The sequence below is a fragment of the Emys orbicularis genome, chromosome 4 (genome assembly GCF_028017835.1).
Source record: "Emys orbicularis isolate rEmyOrb1 chromosome 4, rEmyOrb1.hap1, whole genome shotgun sequence".
Lineage (NCBI taxonomy): Eukaryota > Metazoa > Chordata > Testudines > Emydidae > Emys > Emys orbicularis.
Window position 1 is genome coordinate 20,939,909 of NC_088686.1, and position 22,523 is coordinate 20,962,431.

Consider the following 22,523-nt stretch of genomic DNA (forward strand, 5'->3'; position numbering starts at 1 on the left):
CCCTAAATTGTGTAGCATGCATAAGCTTAATCAAAATAGTCAATGAACGGTCACAAACAAAGTGTTCTTGGGTGAGGTTAACAAAAACATTTAACTGTCATATTTCAGATACATTTATTTTTCCCACTTTAATTTCCATATTTCATTCACCATAACACCGCTGTTAGTATGGGACTAAGAGTTATACTTAAAAACTAATGTGACTCACTTTTTAGATCATAAAAGAAATGGTCTGAACTAAGTTGCTGCTATCCAGTACAAGAATGCTCTCCCGCTTCTCTCCCAGTAGCATAGCTTCCTCATTTCTCCCCTTCACGCAAACCTCAGGAAAAAGGATAGAAACCTAAAGCTGCAAAGGAATTGTAGTGGAGGGAGCAATTCTACTTCTTTAAAATTTTAGATTAATACACACAGACTGTTTCATGGCCTCTTTTCTGAAGCTAAAATAATGTGACTCTTTACATAACTGAACATTTGCTATAACAGTGAATAACCTTCAACTAGGGTTTGCTGAAGGTCACAATAAAAGTGACTTTCCTTTTACTGGCAGTTGATATTCAATACTTTGAGTTTGTAGTCTTAACTACAAAGATATGCTAACTTAAAAGAAAATGTTCTGCCAGTCAAAAGCCCCAATACTCAATCCTATAAGGCATGCAGAATGATTTTAGAAATTCAGCTTCAGGGCTTTATATTTACATTCTAAATAAAAAAAACTGAAAGTGGTAGCACAACAACAGGAAGTCACTAGTAGAAATATTATTACTGTTCTGAATTAGGGCAGTGTAGCCATCAAACATTGAGTTACACAATATAAAAGCTGAACTAAGGCAAGGATGTTTAAGAGTCAATGAGTTTTATGCTCTTAACTCCCTAAGGCTCTGTAACAATGGATTTTTCAAAATTTAAAAGACATACTATTTTCTCAAAATAAAAGTTTTATATTTAAAAATATAAAATGACTGCACAGTTGTTTCTCATGCTAGTTACTCAACTTTCCTCCTCTTAGGAAGTTACTAGTCAAAAAAGGTCCACTGGCACAACTACAAGTTTCAGTTGAAGACTAAACACCAAAAAACAAACCCCACCATCATATTCATATTTTGAATATGAAGAATGGAAAAGAAAACTTTTGGTTTCAGACAAAACTATTTTTCAGACACTGAAACTAAATAACAGCTTTTTACTATAACAATAGTTCTTTGAGACTTTCTGTATCCTGCCAACTCTACAGCAAAAGAAAGAGTAGCAGCCACTAACGCCAGGGAGAAAGCCACACACTCACCACAATAGCAGACAACACCCCTGCTACCTAAAGAGGGGTTTGGGGGAAGGATGACCTTCGTGATCAGAGGACACTTGGGATACCCTGCTGAGCTCTGTGGGATTGGCTTCCCCTTTGTGATCTCTGAGCTCCATCTTCTCTCCTCTGGTCTTTTGCTTCCACAGGACAATTTGGAAGAGCAACATGAACCACTCACTCAGGATACTAAAATGAACTGTCTCAGCAGGTTGTGTAACCCTTCATACCATAATTGTCCCGCTCCTTTCTTACATGCTTTAATAGGTGAAATCATTGAAATGTTTACATTATTGTAACTCACCAAACAAATTAATCCATCATAGAGATGCATAAGACAGTTTCCCCCTCTCAAGCTATTGTTTTGGACTCTCTGCAGACCTCTATATAGTGGCTACACACTGTTCATCTTTACAAAAGGTCTTCTTCACAACCATAAAGGCTAGAAACTTTCATAAAACAAAAAATGATCCTAGGGAACGAAGTAGCAGGCTTCTAAGTTAGTGTAACTCAGCCTAGATCAAGCCCTGGAAAGAAATGCTTTGTAGGCCAGGCAGACTGTGCTAAATTCCAAAACAGCCACATGAAGGTTAGTGTCTAGAGGCCTTGAATTATAATACTTAAGCGTCCATTATCAACACTGCAGACTGAGATGGATTGAAGAGGTACCATTTCAAGCACATCCTGACTTCACCCATCACAAGGAGAGCAAAATCATAGAAGGAAGTGACCTGTCAGTCTACACTATTCAGGAGAAGGAGGAAACCTGCTTAGCCAGCCTTGCAATTGTGGTCTAGCCACAAGAGACCACAAGGCTAAAAATTAAAAGGAAAAAACAACACACTAGCAGTTCTACAAAGCTCATACCAGAGCTCAAGAATCATCTGAAGTGCAGTCCAGGTCTTCCTTGAATTAATTCCTGTTTCAACTAGAACACAATTTTTTGAAAAACGAATCTTCATTTAAAAATTGCCATTGATGGAGAATCCACCACAGCTCTTGGTAAATTACTCCAAACAGTTAATTTACCTTCACTAATAAAAATTTGAGCCTTATTTCCAGCCTGAATTTGTTTAGTGTCAGCTTCCAGCCATTGGATCTTGTTATACCTTTGTCTGCTAGACTGAAGAGCTCACTATTAAATAACTTTTCTCCATGTAGGTACTTAAAGACTATGATCAGGCTATAACCTTCTCTCCGATAAGTTAAACAAATTGAGATCAAGTCTCTCACTACAAGATGTTTTCCAATTCTACTTCTCTGAACCCTCCCCAATTTATCAACAGCCTTCTTAAATTATGGACACCAGACCTGGACACAGTATTCCAGTAGCTAAATACAGAGGTAATACAACCTCCCTACTCCTACTTGATAGTCCCCTGCTTATACATCCAAGAATCGTATTAGCCCTTTTGGCTACAGCATTGCTCTGGGATCACATGTTAAGCTGATTACCCACCATAACCCCTAAGCACTTCTCAGAGTCACTGCTTTCCAGGATAGCACACTCCATCCTGTAAATATGACCTACATTCTTTGTTCCTAGAAATATACATTTATGTTTGGGGTGACTTATCTTTACTATGTGTGTTTGTGGTGTGCTTGCTGCTTGACTGAAGTATATATAGTGTAGTCTGTTTGGGGGACTGCATGCTGAGCCTAGCGGCCTGCTAGGCAAGGCTGACAGAACTTCTTAACAAGGCTTTGATCCCCAAGCTCTTTACCACTTATCGACCCTTAGCTAGGGGGCTGGGCTCCTCAGGGAGAACAGGGGTTTAAAAAGCAGATTCCTAAGTGACCAAAGGAGCAGCTAACAGGGGGGTTTTGCGAGGGAGTTGAGAATGTGGGGGGAGGGGGGACGCTAGATACATTTAAAGAATGTTAATGAAGTGTAAGGCAATAAACATCCCCTGATAAAAACAAAACAATAAAGAAAAGAGCTACAGGAGTAAAAAGAGAATGCAGGCAGAAGTCCAGCAACAGAGTGGGGGCTATCCAGTTTATTGCACTGAATGCAGCATGTACAATTACCTGCCTTTTCGGCGGGTGATGTATGTGTGCATTCAGTGCAAGGAGCTCCTGTCCCTCACAGACTGCACACGGGCTTTGGAGACCAGAGTGGCTTAACTGCAGGAGCTACGGGAGACAGAGAGATACATAGATGAGACTTTCTGGAACACAGTAGAATGGTCCCACCCCCAGTCTGACAACCTCTGTGCTGTTGAGGAGGAGGTAAGTCTCAGGGAAGGAGAACATCGAACTGGAGCAGAGGGAAATGATCCCATAGTTGGGTCCCTCCTTCCAGATGATGTCATGGTATCCTCTCACACTGAGGATACCTCTCCTGGGGAGGGAACACCAGTTACTAGAAAGAGACAGGTAATAGTAATGGAGGATTCAATCATTAGAAACACAGATAGCGGAGGCTGTGATGACTAGGAAAACCACATGGTGACTTGCCTTCCAGGTGCAAAAGTTGCGGCTCTCTCATGACATCTAGACAGACTTATGTGTAGTACTGAGGAGAAGCTGGGTGATCATGATACATGTAGGTACCAATGACACAGGGAAGGATAGAAGAGACGTCCTGGAGGCCAAATTCAGGTTGCTAGGTAAGAGATTGCATGCACCATCCGGAGGAGGGAGTGGTGCTCCAGCAGGCCGGGATAGCGTGGGTTCATCATCACCTTCAGTTTCTGCAGGGAAGTGTTTGCAGCCACTGCCTGAGTCTATTGTCTCCCTCCCTCCTGCCTTGTAGAGTGTGAGGCTACATTAACAATGTGTTAACCCTTGAGGGCTCAGCCGAGGGCTAGATCATCATTTAGCAGCAAGGCATTCCCTGGGAAATATCGCACCTGATATCAACACGGTTGCTTTAGGAAAAGCTCATGAGCAGGTCCCCAGAAATCCTCTGATTAGTGACTGCAGGGAGATTTGGTGAAAGGGGAGCTGCTGTAACGTGCATGAGAAAGAAACAGAAGGGGCTCAAGGAGCTGACATAGGACATTGTTCCAGTGTCCCTGTGCAAGTCTGTTTTAAATGTAATAATGGAGGGCTCATTGTGATTGTACTGTACAGTATCACACAGCATCATGAGTCAAAAACGCCCAGCAAGTGATAATGGAGTGCCTAGCAGTAGCAGTACCACTAGCAATAAGAAAACCAGGAAAATCATTAGTTTGGGTACTAAATTAGACATTTTAAGGCATTTTGATGCAGGCGAGCATGCAGTAGACATTGACATCACTCTAGGTCTTACTCCGACCACTGTGAGAACAATTCGGAATAATGCCGACAAGATCAGGGCTAGTGCTCGGTGTATAACACCACTTAGTGCTACTAAAATAAGTCAATCAAGAAGTACTTTGATGGAAAACATGGAGCTTCTTGTCTCAGTGTGGATAGAGGACCAAAACCAGCAGAACATACCTCTAAATTTGCTAGTGATACAAGCTAAAGGCAAAAAGTGTGTATGACAATTTGAAGAGAGACCAAGGTGAAGGATCAGGAACAGAGATGTTCACAGCATGTCGTGGATGGTTTGATTGGTTCAAGAGGCGCTTCCACCTGCATAACATCAAGATGTCCGGCGAGGCGGCTAATGCCGATACTGCAGCAGCTAAAAAATTCCCTATATCAAGAAAATAATTGAAGAAGGTGACTACTCCCCTAAGCAAGTCTTCAATGTCGATGAAACGGGCCTCTACTGGAAGAGGATGCCTGAATGGACTTACATTTCCAAAGAGGAGAAGACAGCACCTGGATTTAAAGCAGCTAAAGACCGCCTAACCTTGCTTCTAGGTGGTAATGCTGCCAGAGACATGAAGATGAAACCACTGACAGTGAGCAATCCGAAACACCACGCACTCTCAAGGGATTTTCAAAGGAACACCTTCCGGTCATTTGGAGATCCAGTAAGGACGGACAGATAACTGGAGCTATTTTTTCAGAATGGCTGACTCTCTATGCTGTCTCTGCATGGAAGGAATACTGTGCCAAGGAAAATCTTGATTTCAAGATTTTATTACTTATTGATAATGCATCGGGTCATCCAATCAACCTGGACGACTTGTGCGAAAACATCAAAGTTGTCTTTCTGCCACCTAACACCACATCACTCATCCAACCCATGGACCAAGGAGCCATCGCTGCATTTAAGGCACATTACTTATGCCATACTTTCAACTAGCTCATCAGAGGCACCAATGGGGAAGGCAAGCCTACGATTCAGCAATTTTGGCATGACTACAACATCCTCAAATGCATCAATAACATCAGTGAGTCCTGGGCTGAAGTTACTCAGGCATGCATGAACAGTGTGTGGGGGATGTTGCGGCCTGAATGTGTCAATGACTTAAAAGGATTTAAAGATGCTGTCCTCGCTATGAAGAAAGATATCCTTGGCTTGGCCAAGAAGGCGGGTTTTGATGAGGTGGAAGAATCTGACATTACATAACTTCTGCAATCACATGGAGAAGAGCTAACCAATGAAGATCTGATGCGACTAGAGGTGATGAGAGCAATGGAAGAAGAGGGCCAAGGAGTAAAAGAAGAAAAACCCACCAAAATTTGACTGCCAAATGTCTTTCTGAAGCTTTCCGAATCACTGAAGCTGGCTTGCAAATCCTTAGTGATGACCATCCCGACAGGGAACGCAGCTCCAAAGTGATTAGGAGAGTTGGTCATGTAATGAATTGCTATAAAGAAATTTACAAATTAAAAAAAAAAGGAAAGCAAAACAATCTCTAGATGTGTTTTTTCAAGCTGGAAAAGTTCAGCAAGAACAGCAAGAAGAGCAGCCAGACGATCCACCCTCTTCCACCCTCTGACTCTACCACCTCAACCAAGCTTCACAATCATCGTTGCGGAGTGCAGTATTAAACTGTTTGTTTAAAATTGTTTAAAACTTATACCTGTATTAAACTGTTTAAGTTTAAAACTTATACTGTATATGTATAGAATGTCTTTTGTCTAGGGAAAATTTTTTCCCTGGAACCTAACCCCCACACACATTTATATTAATTCTTAAGGAAAAATTGGATTCGCTTAACATCGTTTTGCTTAAAGTTGCATTTTTCAAGAACATAACTACATCGTTAAGTGAAGAGTTACTGTATATCGGCAGGACAGAACAGGTAAAACTGGCGGAGGAGTGGCACTATATGTGAAAGAAAGCATAGAGTCAAATGAAGAAAAAATCTTAAATTACTCCTGAGGGAATTCTGCAACAAAAATATAAAATTTCTGCACACAATATTTTTAAATTCTGCAAAATTCTGCTTATTTTATTTGTCAATAAATAAATGTGCAGGCTCCAGCATGGCAGGTGGGAGCACAGGCCACTGGCTGCCCAGAGGTGGGAGATCACCCTGCATGCCCCCCCCACAGGACAGGGACTCAGCGGTGAGGCTGTACCCAACCCTGACACAGTGCAAGGGCCGGGCCTGCCCCAAAAACACTCCAGGGCCCTACCCCTCCACACCAGGCACACCAAGATAGCAAGTGAGAGGGACACTCATACACACCCAGCCATGGCCCTCAATCCAGGTGTGGGGCAAGCTGGTTCAGCCCGGCAGGATCCAAGTGTAGAGGGGCTTGGTGTAGGGTGAGAGGGTTCTGTTGGGGGGGGGGCTCAGAAGGGGGGGTCCAGGTGTGGGGGGAGATCTGGATGCACAGGGGCTTGCTGGAGGGTGCAGGTGAAAGTGGCTGGAGCGCTACATGGGGCTCGGCAAGGGGGGTTTTAGGTGCTGGGGGAATGAGGCTTAGGGGGTTGGGGGTCCAGGCGAAGCTAGTTGTGGCTCAGTGGGGTGGAGATCTATGTACAGCAGGCTCGACAGGGTGGTCCAGGTGCAGGGCGGAAGGGGTTTGTCAGGGTGGGAGTTGGAGTATGGCAGGCTCAGCAGGGGGGTGGTCTTGGTTCAGGGATGAGGGTCTAGATGCAGGGAGGATGGGGCTTGGTGGAGGGGTCTGGGTGCAGAGGGCTCTGGATGCAGGGGGTGAGGCTCAGTTGGGTTGGGGTATGGGGGGCTTGGTGGGGGCATTCTGGGTGCAGAGGGAGTGAGGCTTGGTGAGGGGGATCTGACTATGGGGGGGGCGAGATGCACAAGGGTTGGGTGGACAGGGGAGCAGCTCCCCATACAGTGACCTCTCCCCCTTGTGGCTGAGAAGCAATGGGGGCAGAAAGCTTCCTGCTGCCAGGGGAGGTCTCTGGGAATGCGTCTGTCCCAGCCCCAACGGCTCCTTACAGTAAAGAGGAAGCTAGTAGCTGAGCCCGGTGCAAGGTAGGAGCCACCAGCTTTAGGAATCCCCAGCCCCTCCCCCCGGAGTGATTTACCTCTCCACTGGGTGCTCTGGGTGCCTGAAACGATACAACCGCACTGCTGGGGAGAGACATGTGACCACTCATGAAGCTTCCCTTTGCTTTTCTGTCAGAAAGTCATTTTGCTGTAGGGAAGCAAAGAAATCTGCAGGGGGACATGAATTCTGCGCGTGCACAGTAGCGCAGAATTCCCCCAGGAGTATTAAATTAACCTAACTGTACCATAGAATCTATATGGATAGTAATTCCATGCTTGAAAAATAAGAATATAACAGTAGGGACCAGGATGGAGATAGTGACTGTGAAATGCTCAGGGAATAGATCAAGTCATTTGGGTGGCCACCAGCTCAAAGTTCCTCCCCAGAGCTCCACTTCCAGTCTAAATTATCCTAGGAAGAGCGTGGCTTCAAAGAGGCAGATGAGGACTTAGTAGAAGCAGCTACAGAGGATTCTACACTGGGAACTGTAATTTAGCTTTCCATTTAAACACCCAGTGTCTCATAGACACACTTTTAGTAACTGATCATACCCCCTGCTGTGCAGGCTTGGTAGAAAACTGCAAAGAGGATCCAGCCAGAGACTTCAGCAGTTAGGGGCAGAACTAGCCAAAGCAAGGATCCTTGGTCCTTTCAGCATTCAGATAACTTTCTATGGTTTTGACTGGACTATCTCTGCCCTGTCCCCCTCACCCTGCAGGAGAGGGGGAACACTACAGCAGCCCACCATAGTAGTATTTAATTTCAGAAAGGGGAACTACACAAAAATGAGGAAGTTAAACAGAAATTAGAAGGTACAGTGCCAAAGGTGAAATCCCTACAAGCTGCATGGAAACTTTTTAAAGTTTAGAGGCTCAATTTAAATGTAAGAACATAAGAACGGCCATACTGGGTCAGCCCAAAGGTCCATCTAGCCCAGTATCCTGTCTTTCGACAGTGGCCAAAGCCAGGTGCTTTAGAAGGAATGACCAGAACAGGTAATCATCAAGTGACCCATCCCCCGTCACCCATTCCCAGCTTCTGGCAAACAGAGACTAGGGACACCATCCCTGTCCAGCCTGACTAAAAGCCACTGATGGACCTATCCTCCATGAATTTATCTAGTTCTTTTTTGAACCATGTATATGCCAAATTAAAAAACAGAGAGAGGACCAAAACAGTGCCACTGTGGCTAAACAATAAAGTAACAGAAGTGGATAGAGACAAAAAGGCATCCTTTAAAAAAATTGGAAGTTAAATCCAATTGAGGAAAATAGAAAGGAGCATAAACTCTGGCAAGTGAAGTGTAAAAATATAATTAGGAAGGCCAAAAAAGAATTTGAAGAACAGCTGGCTAAAGACACAAAAAGAAACAGAAAAAAAAAATGAAGTACACCAGAAGCAGGAAGCCTGCTAAGCAATCAGTGGGGCCACTGGACAATTGAAATGCTAGAAGAGCACTCAAGGATGATAAGGCCATTCCGGAGAAAATAAATTAATTCTTTGTATCAGTGTTCTGAGGATGTGAGGGAGAGTCCCAAACCTGAGCCATTTTTTTAGGTGACAAATCTGAGCAACTGGCCCAGATTGAGGTGTCATTAAGAGAAGGTTTTGGAACAAACTGATCAATTAAACAGTAATAAGTCACCAGGACCAGATGGTATTCATCCAAGAGTTCTGAAGGAACTCAAATTTGAAATTGCAGAACTGTGGTATGTAACCTATAATTTAAATCAGCTTCTGTACCAGATGACTGGAGGATAGCTAATGTGATGCCAATTTTTTAAAAAGGCTCCAGAGCCAATCCTGGCAATTACAGGCCGGTAAGCCTAACTTCAGTACAAGGCAAATTGGTGAGGCATGATTTCCCTCTACAAAAACCATGTTGCCTCTTCCTCCAACTAATCATGTTCATATATGTGTCTGATAATTCTGTTCTTTACTATAGTTTCAACCAATCTACTAGAATTCTTTGAGGGGGGTCAACAAGCATGTCAATAAGGGTGATCCAGTGGATATAGTGTACTTGGACTTTTAGAAAGTCTTTCACACAGTCCCTAACCAAAGGCTCTTAAGCAAAGTAAGCAGTCATGGAATAAGACAGGTCCTCTTATGGATCAGTAAGTAGTTAAAAGATAAGAGACAAAGGGTAGGAATAAATAGTCCATTTTCAGAATGGAAAGAGATAAATAGTGGTGTCCCCCAGGGGTCTGTACTGGGACCAATTCTGTTCAAAACATATTCATAAGGAAGGATCTTATCAAAACTGCTTAAAGAGATTCAAGCAAGTAGTTCACTCTGGCACATGCACTTCTTGCTACGAGAGAGCGCACGAATGAACACACAGCTGCCCTGCTAAACAAGTCAAGAGGAAGTCTAGGAAATGGAGATGGGAGAGAAGGCTAGTGAGTCCAAAAGGTGACTGGCTGCCTTCTGGCCTTATCTGCGTAACAAGAGGAGCTACCACTGAAGTTCAGAAAGGGCTATTATTAATTAAAATGGAGAAGCAGCAACGGTTGAGTCCATCGCCAACTCGCCACATGTATAACAGTGGGGCACCCCAAGTAGAATACTAGAAATAGCATTCCATAAATTTACTGTGATCTAGAAAAGGAGGTAAATGGTGTGGTAACAATTTGATGACAAAATTTAAATTAGTAAATGTATAGGAAGGATTGTGATCAATTCCTGAAGAACGTAAAGAAACTAGATAACTGGGCAACACAATGGGCAGTTTAAGTTAGAGAAAATTGCAAGGTAAGCCTACAATATGAGATTTTTCTATATACTGATTAGTTTATTTATCTCAGGAAAGAGATAAAAAATATTGTGGAAAACTAATTGAAGACATCTGCTCGATCTGCAGCAGCAAAATAAATTCTGCTGTATTGAGCAAGAGATAGGAAAAATATACAGAATTGTATCAACTGATGGTATGGTTTCACCTAAGTATTACACATAGTTTTGGTCATTATATCTTTAAAATGACCGAGAAAGATTCAGAGGAGGACAATGAAAATGGTAAAAATGTACTGATTTGGGGGTGGGTGGAGAGAAGGAGGTTAAAGGACTACGGGTAAAATTTTCAGAAGTTACTTAGGTTCCTAAGTCTTAAAGTCAATGAGACCTATGCTCCTAAGTGCCTAAATCACTTTTGAAAGTGTGATTTAAGTGCTTTTGAAAGTTTTCCCCTAGGTCTACTAGGTGAGGAAGGAAAAACAAGAGTGAGGAGAGAGAGTACAGATTGCTAACATAATGAATGATCTCAAAAAAGCCAGTTAGATGCATCTATTTCCAATAAAATAAGAACCAGAGAGCACTCACAATTTAAAGGCCACATATTTAATGTTAAAAAGGAAATACTTTGTGCCATGTGTAATTTAACTATGGAACTACGTGAAGGATATCATTCAGGCAAACAGCTTAGTAATTTTTAATAAGAATTTATTTATGTAAGTAATAATAGCAGCTATAATTTACTAATTCTGATAAAATTCCTTAATACTTCAGGGTATAAGCCAATTTACCAGCTGAGGCCAAGCAGAAATGTCCACCTAAGGGTACTCTGGTAAGTGGGAGGAATTGCGCCTCCCGAGAAAGCATTCAGGATTGGCCACTGGATATCAGACCAGATTAACCTATTGCTCTGCTTTGAATCATCCCTAATTCCTCACTGAATCGGGATCTGAAGTTTATATGAAGGCATATATAGTATGGATGCTGAGTTTCACTGTTTTATGCCAGTAGAATGTTAAACATTTTCAATTTATATCCCCACAAAATACATTAAGGTAACAAGCAAAGCACTGTAGATACAATATCTTTAAAGACTGCTCACTGTGGTTTTAAAGTCATGTGTTTTCCAGTATTCACCTTCTTGCTTTTTAAAGTTTATATTGTCCATGAATACTCAAGGAGCTAATAGAGGAGGTATCTAAGCCTCTTGCTATTATCTTTGGAAAATCATGGGAGACGGGAGAGATTCCAGAAGACTGGAAAAGGGCAAATATAGTGCCCATCTATAAAAAGGGAAATAAAAACAACCCAGGAAACTACAGACCACTTAGTTTAACTTCTGTGCCAGGGAAGATAATGGAGCAAGTAATTAAGGAAATCATCTGCAAACACTTGGAAGGTGGTAAGGTGATAGGGAATAGCCAGCATGGATTTGTAAAGAACAAATCATGTCAAACCAATCTGACAGCTTTCTTTGATAGGATAACGAGTCTTGTGGATAAGGGAGAAGCTGTGGATGTGGTATACCTAGACTTTAGTAAGGCATTTGATACGGTCTTGCATGATATTCTTATCGATAAACTAGGCAAATACAATTTAGATGAAGCTACTATAAGGTGGGTGCATAACTGGCTCGATAACCGTACTCAGAGAGTTGTTATTAATGGTTCCCAATCCTGCTGAAAAGGCATAACGAGTGTGGTTCCGCAGGGATCTGTTTTGGGACCGGCTCTGTTCAGTATCTTCATTAACGACTTAGATATTGGCATAGAAATTATGCTTATTAAGTTTGCAGATGATACCAAACTGGGAGGGATTGCAACTGCTTTGGAGGACAGGGTCATAATTCAAAATGACCTGGACAAATTGGAGAAAGGGTCTGAGGTAAACAGGATGAAGTTTAATAAAGATAAATGCAAAGTGCTCCACTTAGGAAGGAAAAATCAGTTTCACACATACAGAATGGGAAGAGACTGTCTAGGAAGGAGTACGGCAGAAAGGGATCTAGGGGTTATAGTGGACCACAAGCTAAATATGAGTCAACAGTGTGATGCTGTTGCAAAAAAAGCAAACGTGATTCTGGGATGTATTAACAGGTGTGTTGTGAGCAAGACACGAGAAGTCATTCTTCTGCTCTACTCTGCGCTGGTTAGGCCTCAACTGGAGTATTGTGTCCAGTTCTGGGCACTGCATTTCAAGAAAGATGTGGAGAAACTGGAGAGGGTCCAGAGAAGAGCAACAAGAATGATTAAAGGTCTTGCAAACATGACCTATGAAGGAAGGCTGAAAGAATTGGGTTTGTTTAGTTTGGAAAAGAGAAGACTGAGAGGGGACATGATAGCAGTTTTCAGGTATCTAAAAGGGTGTCATAAGGAGGAGGGAGAAAACTTGTTCACCTTAGCCTCTGAGGATAGAACAAGAAGCAATGGGCTTAAACTGCAGGAAGGGAGGTTTAGGTTGGACATTAGGAAAAAGTTCCTAACTGTCAGGGTGGTTAAACACTGGAATAAATTGCCTAGGGAGGTTGTGGAATCTCCATCGCTGGAGATATTTAAGAGTAGGTTAGATAAATGTCTATCAGGGATGGTCTAGACAGTATTTGGTCCTGCCATGAGGGCAGGGGACTGGACTCAATGACCTCTCGAGGTCCCTTCCAGTCCTAGAATCTATGAATCTATGTATTGTACAACAGTTTATTTTCTGATACAATACAATTTGATATACTTTTTGGGGAAAAAAAGTGGTGACACACTAACTATACTGGAAGAGAGGTGGCAGGAAACATTTTAATTTCAACTGAAAATTTGTGACGACAGTTCTGTCATTATAAGCCCAGCTCTTTTCCTTTTTCATAGTACCATATACAATGCAATGTGAAAACCTTCCAGTTGAAGATGATTAATACTGACATCTGAATTTTTCCAATGTATAAGTAGTATCAGCTTTAATAACATCCATACACGTCATCCTTTATGTTGTATGACATTTGGAACAGATTTACACAACCCCTGTTCTTCCAACAGTTCAACAAAACAGTGGAGAGGTAAAAGCAGGAGAGAACAATACTTATAGGAGAAGAGAGAGTCATTAAAACAAACAATACAGAGAGCAGAATAGAAGGCATTTCATATATCATGCCTGCTGTTTAGATTAATAGGAACAGACCTGATAACTGGAACGGAAAATGGCTGCTTCAGCGACCTTTAGCATGAACAATATCATCCCTGAAAATGAATCGTAAAGTGGATATTTTCCAATATAATCAACAAGAAAAAAGAACAAGAGATACACGTTCAGTTAAGGGAGGAAAAAAAGTCTATGGTAAGACTTAAAATCCTGTTTTTACTTCAGTCTGAATTTAATTTACGCCATTGTTCTAACCCTTTATCCATTATAATTAGATTAATATATTTTCCATGGGGTACTGTAGTGTTGCAAAGTTGCTTCTTTAACTACATTTGAAATGATAATTAAAAATGCTAACAGCTAAACACTACAACTAAAAACAGTTTTAATACCATGAGATGAAATTCATCAGAAAACAGAGTATTACAATAGCCTAAAAATCTCTGAGCAACTACCTTGTAAGTCGCTCTTTACTGTCACTGCTCAGTTAAGATGAGCTTTCACAAGATCTAACCAGAAAATGATTACTGTTACACATTTACAACTGTAAACAGAAACAGCCTAATATATATTTCCCCCACACTAACAGAAGAGGAAAAATCTTTAGCATCTAAATGATCAGAAAGTTTAGACAGACAATAAAAGGAACAGCTATTTTTAGAGCTCTAAAGGCATAAAAATACAGCACCAAATTGTGACCTACAGCTATGCACAGCCAAGCATCACATCATGCGACAGTCTTAACTTTAGCTAGGAGCGCATCTGTAGCTGCTTCAGATACCATTATTCGTCTGACGACCAACAATACCTTTGGATGTATTTAGCAACAAGCATCTGAAATCGCTGCCATCTTTTTTTAAATTGCTGCCATAGGCAGAACTCAATTCAAAGGTAGGAGACCTTAATGGACTCTGTGGAAAGTACTTGGTTGCCAATGCTAGGTCAACAGGATTTCTCTCTACTTTACAAGATGAATTAAGCTTAAAAACAGAAGGAATCGAAACCTCATGCTCAGTCCAGATAGTTATTCTTCCAAGCACAGTTTAAGTGAGTAAATGGGGAAACCCTTTTTCTTTCAATAGTGGCTACAGTCTGGAAACAGAATATGCTAGAATAAGAAGAGATCTCAATTCAAGCAAACTCAACCGCAACAACTTGTTCACAAACAAGTGCATCAAAGGTACAGTATGTTATTTTACCCAAGTTAGTATACTGTTTTGTAATAAATATGACTACAAGTTACACCTACATAATAAAAATATATAATTTAAACTATTTCTATTATAGTTTTCCAGATGCTAATGAGTAAATAAGAAAATGTATTTAAAATAAAATACAGGTATGGAATTTTAAAGAGTGAAAAATGCAGAATCACACTACCTATCTCTAAAAATTGATCAACAACTGCTTAAGAATTGCTTTAACTGCAAGTTTATTATTTTGAATATCATATATTAAAAGCATTTCAGGGTGACAATTTATCAAATGATATTTTCTACTTCGGATGACAATTCAGTTTCAAAGTCTAGTAAATTTTAGTATGATTTAATGGTGCAGATAAAACAATTGAAGAGATGAACTGCTACAAGTCTCTTTCAATCTTTGTAAAAATTGTAACGTGTCAGATTTAATTTGAGTTTGGAGGCTTTGATCAGTTACTTCTTAAAGTGTATTGCAAAATATTTTAACATTGAGCATATGCCCATCTATATCAATGCACCACATAAAGCATTCTGAATTTTCCATTAATCTTTTTCATGGAAAACAAACACTACAGTTTACAATACAAAGCGCTATAATGTTCAATCTTCTCATAGCTAAAAAAATGCCGCTTTTTGGTTGGATGAAATGGTCAAAAAATGATTCCTACAAATCTGCACAATATCCTGGCTCAGAAGTAGTGACCAAGACCCTGCTGAGGGAATTGAAATGGCACCTGAAAGAGCGTGAAAGATTAGTACAAGAGATTGAAAATGAACAAAAAGTCCAGAAAAATGGTGTGGATTACAACTGGTTGAAGAACTACCAAAATCCGCAAGCCACAATCCCAGCTACTGAACAAAGGCAGCTTGAAGTCCTTTGTTCACAAATTCAACCTTGCCAAACTGGAACTGTTCTTAGCAGGTAACAATTTTCTTTCTTATTATTGTAATTGTCACTTTCTAGGCAATTAATTTCCCCCTTACTCTAGTTCAACATTCCAGTTCAAAGTTGTTAAAATTTGGTTGTGTTTTTTTCCCCAAAGTAACAATGATTAGAAATTTAAATGGAGACTTATTTGTATAGCTTCCTATAGCTTTTCTAGAAATAAAACTCTTTAATTTTATAACACAGTACACTGTCTTCTATAATGCCTTTTTATTGCATGATCTTCAAAGTACCAGCGAGGTATACAATGCTTAGACATCTGACACCCATCATTTACCTGATGACCACAGAATTGAGTTAGAGTATTAACACAACAACATTTTACATTCAAGCCTCCAATCTCTTCACATTTTAAAGGGATTGCAATTAAGCATGTCTCAACATTTAGTTAAAACACACATTAATAATTAACTTTTTCTATGGGATTTTTATATATAAATTCCCCAAATGATGTATTTTTATATATTTTCCAGACCTATGCTCCCTTTAAAGCCCAGAAAATACTTGAGGGCAAAGTCAGTTTGAATCAATTTACCAAGATGGCTTAATAAAAAACAATAACAAAAAAAAACCACCCTAGTATCCACTGATCTTAACAGTTGTACTGCATCCAAATGCATTGTAGGAGCTTTTTTATTTTTCTCTTCTTTTTTTTAGAAGAAAAGAAACAAGTGAGGCTAGAAAATAGTTTTTTCCCCTAAAAAAAGGAAGAGGAAGAAAAGTGTGCTGGAATAGTTTTCAGCACTGACAAATTAGATTTCAATTCTTTTTTTTTGTTTGTTTCTAGATTTCGTGAAGTTTTGGCAGAAAATGATGTCTTACCTTGGGAAATAGTCTACATATTCAAGCAAGTTTTAAAAGATTTCCTAACTACTATTGAGAAGGAAAACCAACAAGACCAACTGGTAGATGTATGGAATACAAATTGCTCTGAACACTTCACAGTGCCTGGTGACAGCTCTAACAAATCGGACAAAGATGAAATTCCCACAGTTTCAAGTTACGTTGACAAAAATACACAGAGCATGTTTCCCACTTTTTCTCACCGAATCTGGAATCTTCCATATTACTATCCATCTAGTTAAAATTTTTCTTCAGTTATCTGAATTCCCTTTTATCATCCCAATTCAGAGACGTAAAAACATATAGGAATAAGAAATATGACATGCTCCCCTTTGTTGCAACCTCAGAATTTTAAATCCCTAATTATAGTCTCTATACATTTTACAAACTTTAATTAAAATCATTACCCTTTTTACCATTACTATTCCAAGGATGTTGTGTTTAAAGGAACCTTTTAATATAAAGAGATAAAAAATATAACTGTAGATCTTTCCAAAAAATATTGAAACTATCCTGTTTGTACTGTACCTATAGCATCTACTGTAACAAGCAATAGCCATTATCCATATTTCAAAATCCGATCACTGTGCAAAATGTTAGCAGGGACTTCTGTTCAGTAATCTACATAGTTTTTTGAGATTCTTCTAAGGAAAACAATATACAGTGTGTGAGGTACGCTTTAAAACAGTAATCGATTTATTCAATATAACTGAGGAGAAGTTCTGATGATGAAAACTATTTCACAAGTCCAACAAGAACTTGTAAAGAGAAAATAATCAAACGTTATAACATTGTACTGTTTATGGTTAGTTTTCTGAACGGTTTTCTGCATATGTTGCAATACTGCAAAGCTCCTCAAATGAAGAGAAACAATCTGGATATTTAACTAGCTTTACTGGCTGGTTCTCTCTCCTTGAAGAGATTTGGAGATACCTTTTTATTTCAAAATAAACGTGGTTTTACTTCATCTCCTTGCTTTTCTTTGAAAAAGTTAATTCTTAATCAGGGCTGCAGAATAACTTTCAGTGATTTGGTATCTTACAGAATCAGCTTTCTATAGTGGTGAATGAGTCTGAAAACCTGTTCCAGAGGATATACATTACTTGAGCATTTGAAATTAAAAAAAAAAAACACACACACGTAAGTTTAAATTTTAGTTGTTGCCCCAAGCCATCAATATGGGGTCATAATAAAGTTCTATTAGACCAAGGCTCGGCAACCTTTCAGAAGTGGTGTGCCGAGTCTTCATTTATTCACTCTAATTTAAGGTTTCGCGTGCCAGTAATACATTTTAATGTTTTTAGAAGGTCTCTTTCTATAACTCTATAATATATAACTAAACTATTGTTGTATGTAAAGCTTCATTTAAAATTAAATTAAAATGCAGAGCCCCCCGGACCGGTGGCCAGGACCCAGGCAGTGTGAGTGCCACTGAAAAATCAGCTCGCATGCTGCCTTTGGCAAGCATGTGATGAGTCTAATACAAGGGTAGGCAACCTAAGTGGCATGTAGTAACTGTGGCCGCAACTGGCACAATTAGAGCAGAAAAATGAATGAACATGACGCAAAAACCCACTTTTGCTGCAATTGTGAAAGGGCTAGATTTAACTCCCACCATCACAGAAGAAAGATTTCTGCACACTTTTGTTACACGAAAAGCTTCTTTCTCCAGATGTTCTTTCCTTTTGTTAGTCTGTCACACCATTAAAAAAGAAAAATTGGCCCCAATTCTAAGTGTCTTTTCACAAAGGCACTATGGAGAAACACTTCCTCTGCTTATTCTCCTACTACAGTATACCAGTAAGACACTTCGATAGAGTTCCTCAACACGTAGAGAAAGGACAACTGAAGCTTTGAGAGATATTCATCTATAGATTTCCAGATTAAAAAATAAAGGTTACAATGAAGTTAAGGTTGAGTAGACAAAACAAGAACACATTAGAATTTTTAACACACTAAACTTTGAAATGCTTGGAAATACAAAGAACATTCCAAGTACGAAAAACTACCTGGAAAACACACTCATGAGATAAAGGTCACTATCTTCTACCTTGCCTTCATTTAGTGTTTGCAAGACAGTCTCAAAAAATATAATTTTTTTTCTGAAAGTTTAGTTAAGCAAGAATTCGTTTTCCTAAGAGCTTATACTCTTATAACTGCCTATAACTCTAGACATGGAATAGTTTTCCACACCCATAGGAACAGGCCTCTCCATACCTTCTGAGCTTTAGATTAGGCTTGAATAAAGACTGGGAGTGGATGGGTCATTATGCAAAGTAAAAACTGTTTCTCCATGCTCATTTTTCCCCCCTACTGTTACTCACACCTTCTTGTCAACTGTTGGAAATGGGCCATCCTGATTATCACTACAAAAGTTTTTTTTCCTTCTGCTGATAATAGCTCACCTAAAAGCTTACCTTAATTAATTACTCTCGTTACAGTTGGTATGGCAACACCCATTTTTTCATTCTCTCTCTCTCTCTCTATATATATATATATATATACACATCTTCCTACTGTATTTTCCACTGCATGCATCCGATGAAGTGGGTTTTAGCCCATGAAAGCTTATGCTCAAATAAATTTGTTAGTCTCTAAGGTGCAACAGGTACTCCTCGTTCTTTTTAGAATATTTACTAACTCATTGGAGAGTCTATGACAAACACTGGGAAACGAGAGTGAACCCTCACAAAGCATCCTAAAGCTCAGCGAGTATATCTATGCTACAACCAGCAGCAAGTCAGAGATGCACACTCAGGAAACAGCTGCACTTGGAACTGAGCTGCAAGGTTTACACGGCTGTTTTTAGCACCATAGCACAAGCCCAGGTCTGTTGACCCAGGCTCTGAGACTCACTGCCACAGGTTGTGCAGACATACCCAGAGGGGGGGATGGGTCCCCAATGAGCTTACATCTCATAATGGCAGCAGCCCTACAAAAAGCCTCCTGAAACTAATGAGCATATCAAGTAGGTCTAAAGGAAGGGAATGAACACTCTCCTGGTCGCTCACTCTAGCCTCACCATCATGCAACACTCAGGTCTGCAGAAGCAGAGTTCCTTTCCTACAATTCTCAGGAAGTCCACAGGGAGCAATGACTGTGTGAGAACAGGGAGACTTTGGTGGGAAGAAGTGAAAGGGGCATATCCCATGATTCCTGAGACCTAAGAGAGGGGATTAACCTGTTGAGCCTTTTGATGGACTTTTTTTTCCCCACTGTCAAATGTCCCAAATGACCAAGAAGTTATACTTTGAGCTTTCTCTCTGCAAGAGACAGTGAAAAGTAATTGAATGTTTACAATTCCAGGGCTCCGACATGCTATATATTAGCATTCCAGAGTTGACCTTCTCTGGTGTAGCTCAAAAAAAAAAAAAAAAAAAGCTAATTTTTTTTAATACAATGAACATTTTAGTTATATGCACTAGATCTCTGCTATGGGAGTCCACTTAAGTAGTAGTATCTTTCTATTTTGCCATTTTCTAATAAAAAAAGGTAAAGGAGTTGTGAAACTACTTCCTTGTTCGGTCAGGGTATCAAGGCTGAAAAATCAATCACTTAGTGGTCAAAGCATCACTCTGCTGCAGTCTATAACTAACATGGGCTTCCAAAGAAGGCTAGCCTCAAACAGTGAGATCAACAGCAGAGTATTCACAGTTAGACACAAAGATTTATGAGTATAGTATACTCCCAATTATCCGAATAGCATGGGGGACAGAGATTTTATTCAGATAATTGGGTGTTTGGATAAGTGCAGGAGTGGCAGCAAGACCTTTGCAGCTCCGCTGTCATGACCCTGCTCATTCACTCCTGTAACAGCAGGCTGCAGAGGGCTCCTTTTGCTGCCACTCCTGCCCTCCCGATTATTGCAAGCCCAATGTGTGACAGCATGGCTGCGGTTCTGGAGGAGCAGAGACCAGCCCCCAAGCCAGGACTCTGCTCTGCCAAGTCCACAGCCTTCCCTGAATCTGGAGCCTTCAGGGATCGGGTGTGACCAGCACTGTGGCAGCACAGAAAGTCCTCTGCAGCTCCTCTGTCACAGCCCTGCTCACTCACTCCCACGACATCAGAGCTGCAGAGGCTCATCCTCCTCCTCACAGTCCTGGCCAGGCGTACCTACTCTCTATTATCCAAATCTCCATGGTATCTGAATCCTTTCTTTGCCCCCCACACTCCTCCCAACATGAGCTACATGTGGGGAAAAGAAAGGATTCAGATAACAGGGAGGAGGTTTGAATAACCTCAAGTAGGACATACCCACCTTGTGGCTTGTGAAGAAGTAACATCTTCTGGCAAACCAAATGTGCTAAGATAACTTCACTCTTGTAATTAGTGGTCTCTCAAGAACTTCACTCTATCTTAGCTCCCACCTCATAGCTCCGTTTCTCAAATGTGTGCCTGTTTTGGCCCACGATAGTTTTGTCCTAGTACTAGCCCACCCCTGGCAATCCTCCAGGGCTCTCCCAGTTCAAGCCCCACAGCAGGGCCAGACCATCTCCTTCCCCGCCGCTGCTCAGGAGCCTCGGCAGGGCCAAAGGTCCCCGTCTGCGATACCAGGGCAGAGAGAGTTTTCTATTGCCGCTAATCCCCAGGCCGCTCCCCACCACCTCCCCGCCCAAGGAAAGAGCCACAGCAGTGGGGCAGGCCACAGCTGGGGCCCGCTCCAGATCCGTGTCAAAAGCAGGGGGAATAACCCCGACCCGGCAGCGAGGTCAAACCACTGCACCGCTCCCCTCCCCGAGCGGCTCCCACACTCACCCGGCAGCGGGCGGCTCCCGCACTGCGGGCCTGGCGCCGCGGCGGGGGGCGGACACGGCGGCCTGAGGCTCACCGCCCAGTAACTCGACGTTGGTGACGCTCTTGCCGAGAGTGAACCAGTCACTGATCTGGTCGAGGGTGAGCTTCCGCAGCATGGCGGGGCCCGGGCCGTAAAGAGCCGGGCTAGAGGTCAGGTTTCCCGCGCGACAGCCGGCCGGACCCGAACTCACGGAGCCCTTGGCCCGCCACATGCACCCCGCGCGGTCGGCTGGCTCCGCCCCCTGCAGCCCCGCCCTCCAGCCACGTGCTCACACTGCGCAGCCGCGGCCAGGACGCGAGGTGTTTAGTGTTCTGCGCTGCCTTGCGCGAAGTTCCCTTCACATCTCTCCTTGGTCCTTACAATTCCTTCGTGCAGTGCTATGGATAACCCCCCCACTACAGCTTCCTCCCCTCCCACCTCTAGTAGGGCACCAACTGCACCCTTTCTTTCCTGCATCCCTGCCAATGTCTCCCGCATGCCAGGGTAATGCACCTCTCCCTCCCTGAATCCCAGCCACGGTCAGCAAATGCCCCTAGCATCTCCTGGACAATAGCATCCCCCTGTAACCACCCCCATAAATTACACACACCCCATAACCCGTATGACTCCCACCTGGCAAATCCCACTCCCTGCCTCTAAAACAAGCCATCCCCCAGACTGCATGGGGAAGGCCGTGCAGGACAATTGTGAGTTCAATCCTTGAGGGGGCCATTTGGGGATTTAGTTGGGGATTGATCCTGCTTTGAGCAGGGGGTTGGACTAGATGATCTCCTGAGGTCCCTTCCAACCCTAATAATCTATGATTCTATGACACGGGTTGTGCTCCTTCCCGCAGGAGGCGCTGTGGGGTGGACTAAGGGCTGTTGGGGTTCCTCTCCATCGGGGCAGTGCAGGGGGGCTATTGCGCTGGGTTGAAGTCGCACTGAAGGAACAGCTGAGCGTGCTCCCTCCCCCCCACCCCCCAAGGGCTATAGGGGAAGGGCAGGGGTCTGAACGATCTCCTCCTGGGGGAGTAATGGTGGGCATAGCGCTGAGCGGGCTCTTCCGCAGTAGCGGGTGCTGTGGGGATGGCAGGGCCTCGAGCAGGCTTTATGGCAATTGGCAGGGGGCTGAGCGGGTTTCTCCCGGCAGGGGGCGCAATAAGAGACAGGGCGTTGAGACAGGGGTGCAGTGGGGGAGGGAAGGTCACTGGGTAGGTTGCACGGCAGGGGAGCGCGGCGGGGGAAGGGCGCTGAGGGGCCCTTGCCGGCAGGGGGCGCTGAGGCGAGGGCAGAGCGCACT

General features: G+C 42.2%; 2 protein-coding genes across 2 annotated transcripts in view; one reads left to right on the top strand and one right to left on the bottom strand.

Annotated features, from left to right (window-relative positions):
• The window catches only part of TDRD9 (tudor domain containing 9), a 176,838-nt gene extending 155,481 nt beyond the window's left edge, over nt 1-21,357 (bottom strand). Inside the window, exon 1 of the mRNA XM_065403724.1 lies at nt 21,203-21,357. Coding sequence (XP_065259796.1) covers nt 21,203-21,357 — 155 coding nt within the window. The remainder of the gene's footprint in view (nt 1-21,202) is intronic.
• On the top strand, nt 15,282-16,689 carry RD3L (RD3 like). Its single transcript, XM_065403726.1, has 2 exons — nt 15,282-15,580; nt 16,392-16,689. The coding sequence occupies exons 1-2, from the start codon at nt 15,282-15,284 to the stop codon at nt 16,687-16,689; spliced, it is 597 nt and encodes a 198-aa protein (XP_065259798.1).
• Nucleotides 21,358-22,523: the final 1,166 nt, after the last annotated feature.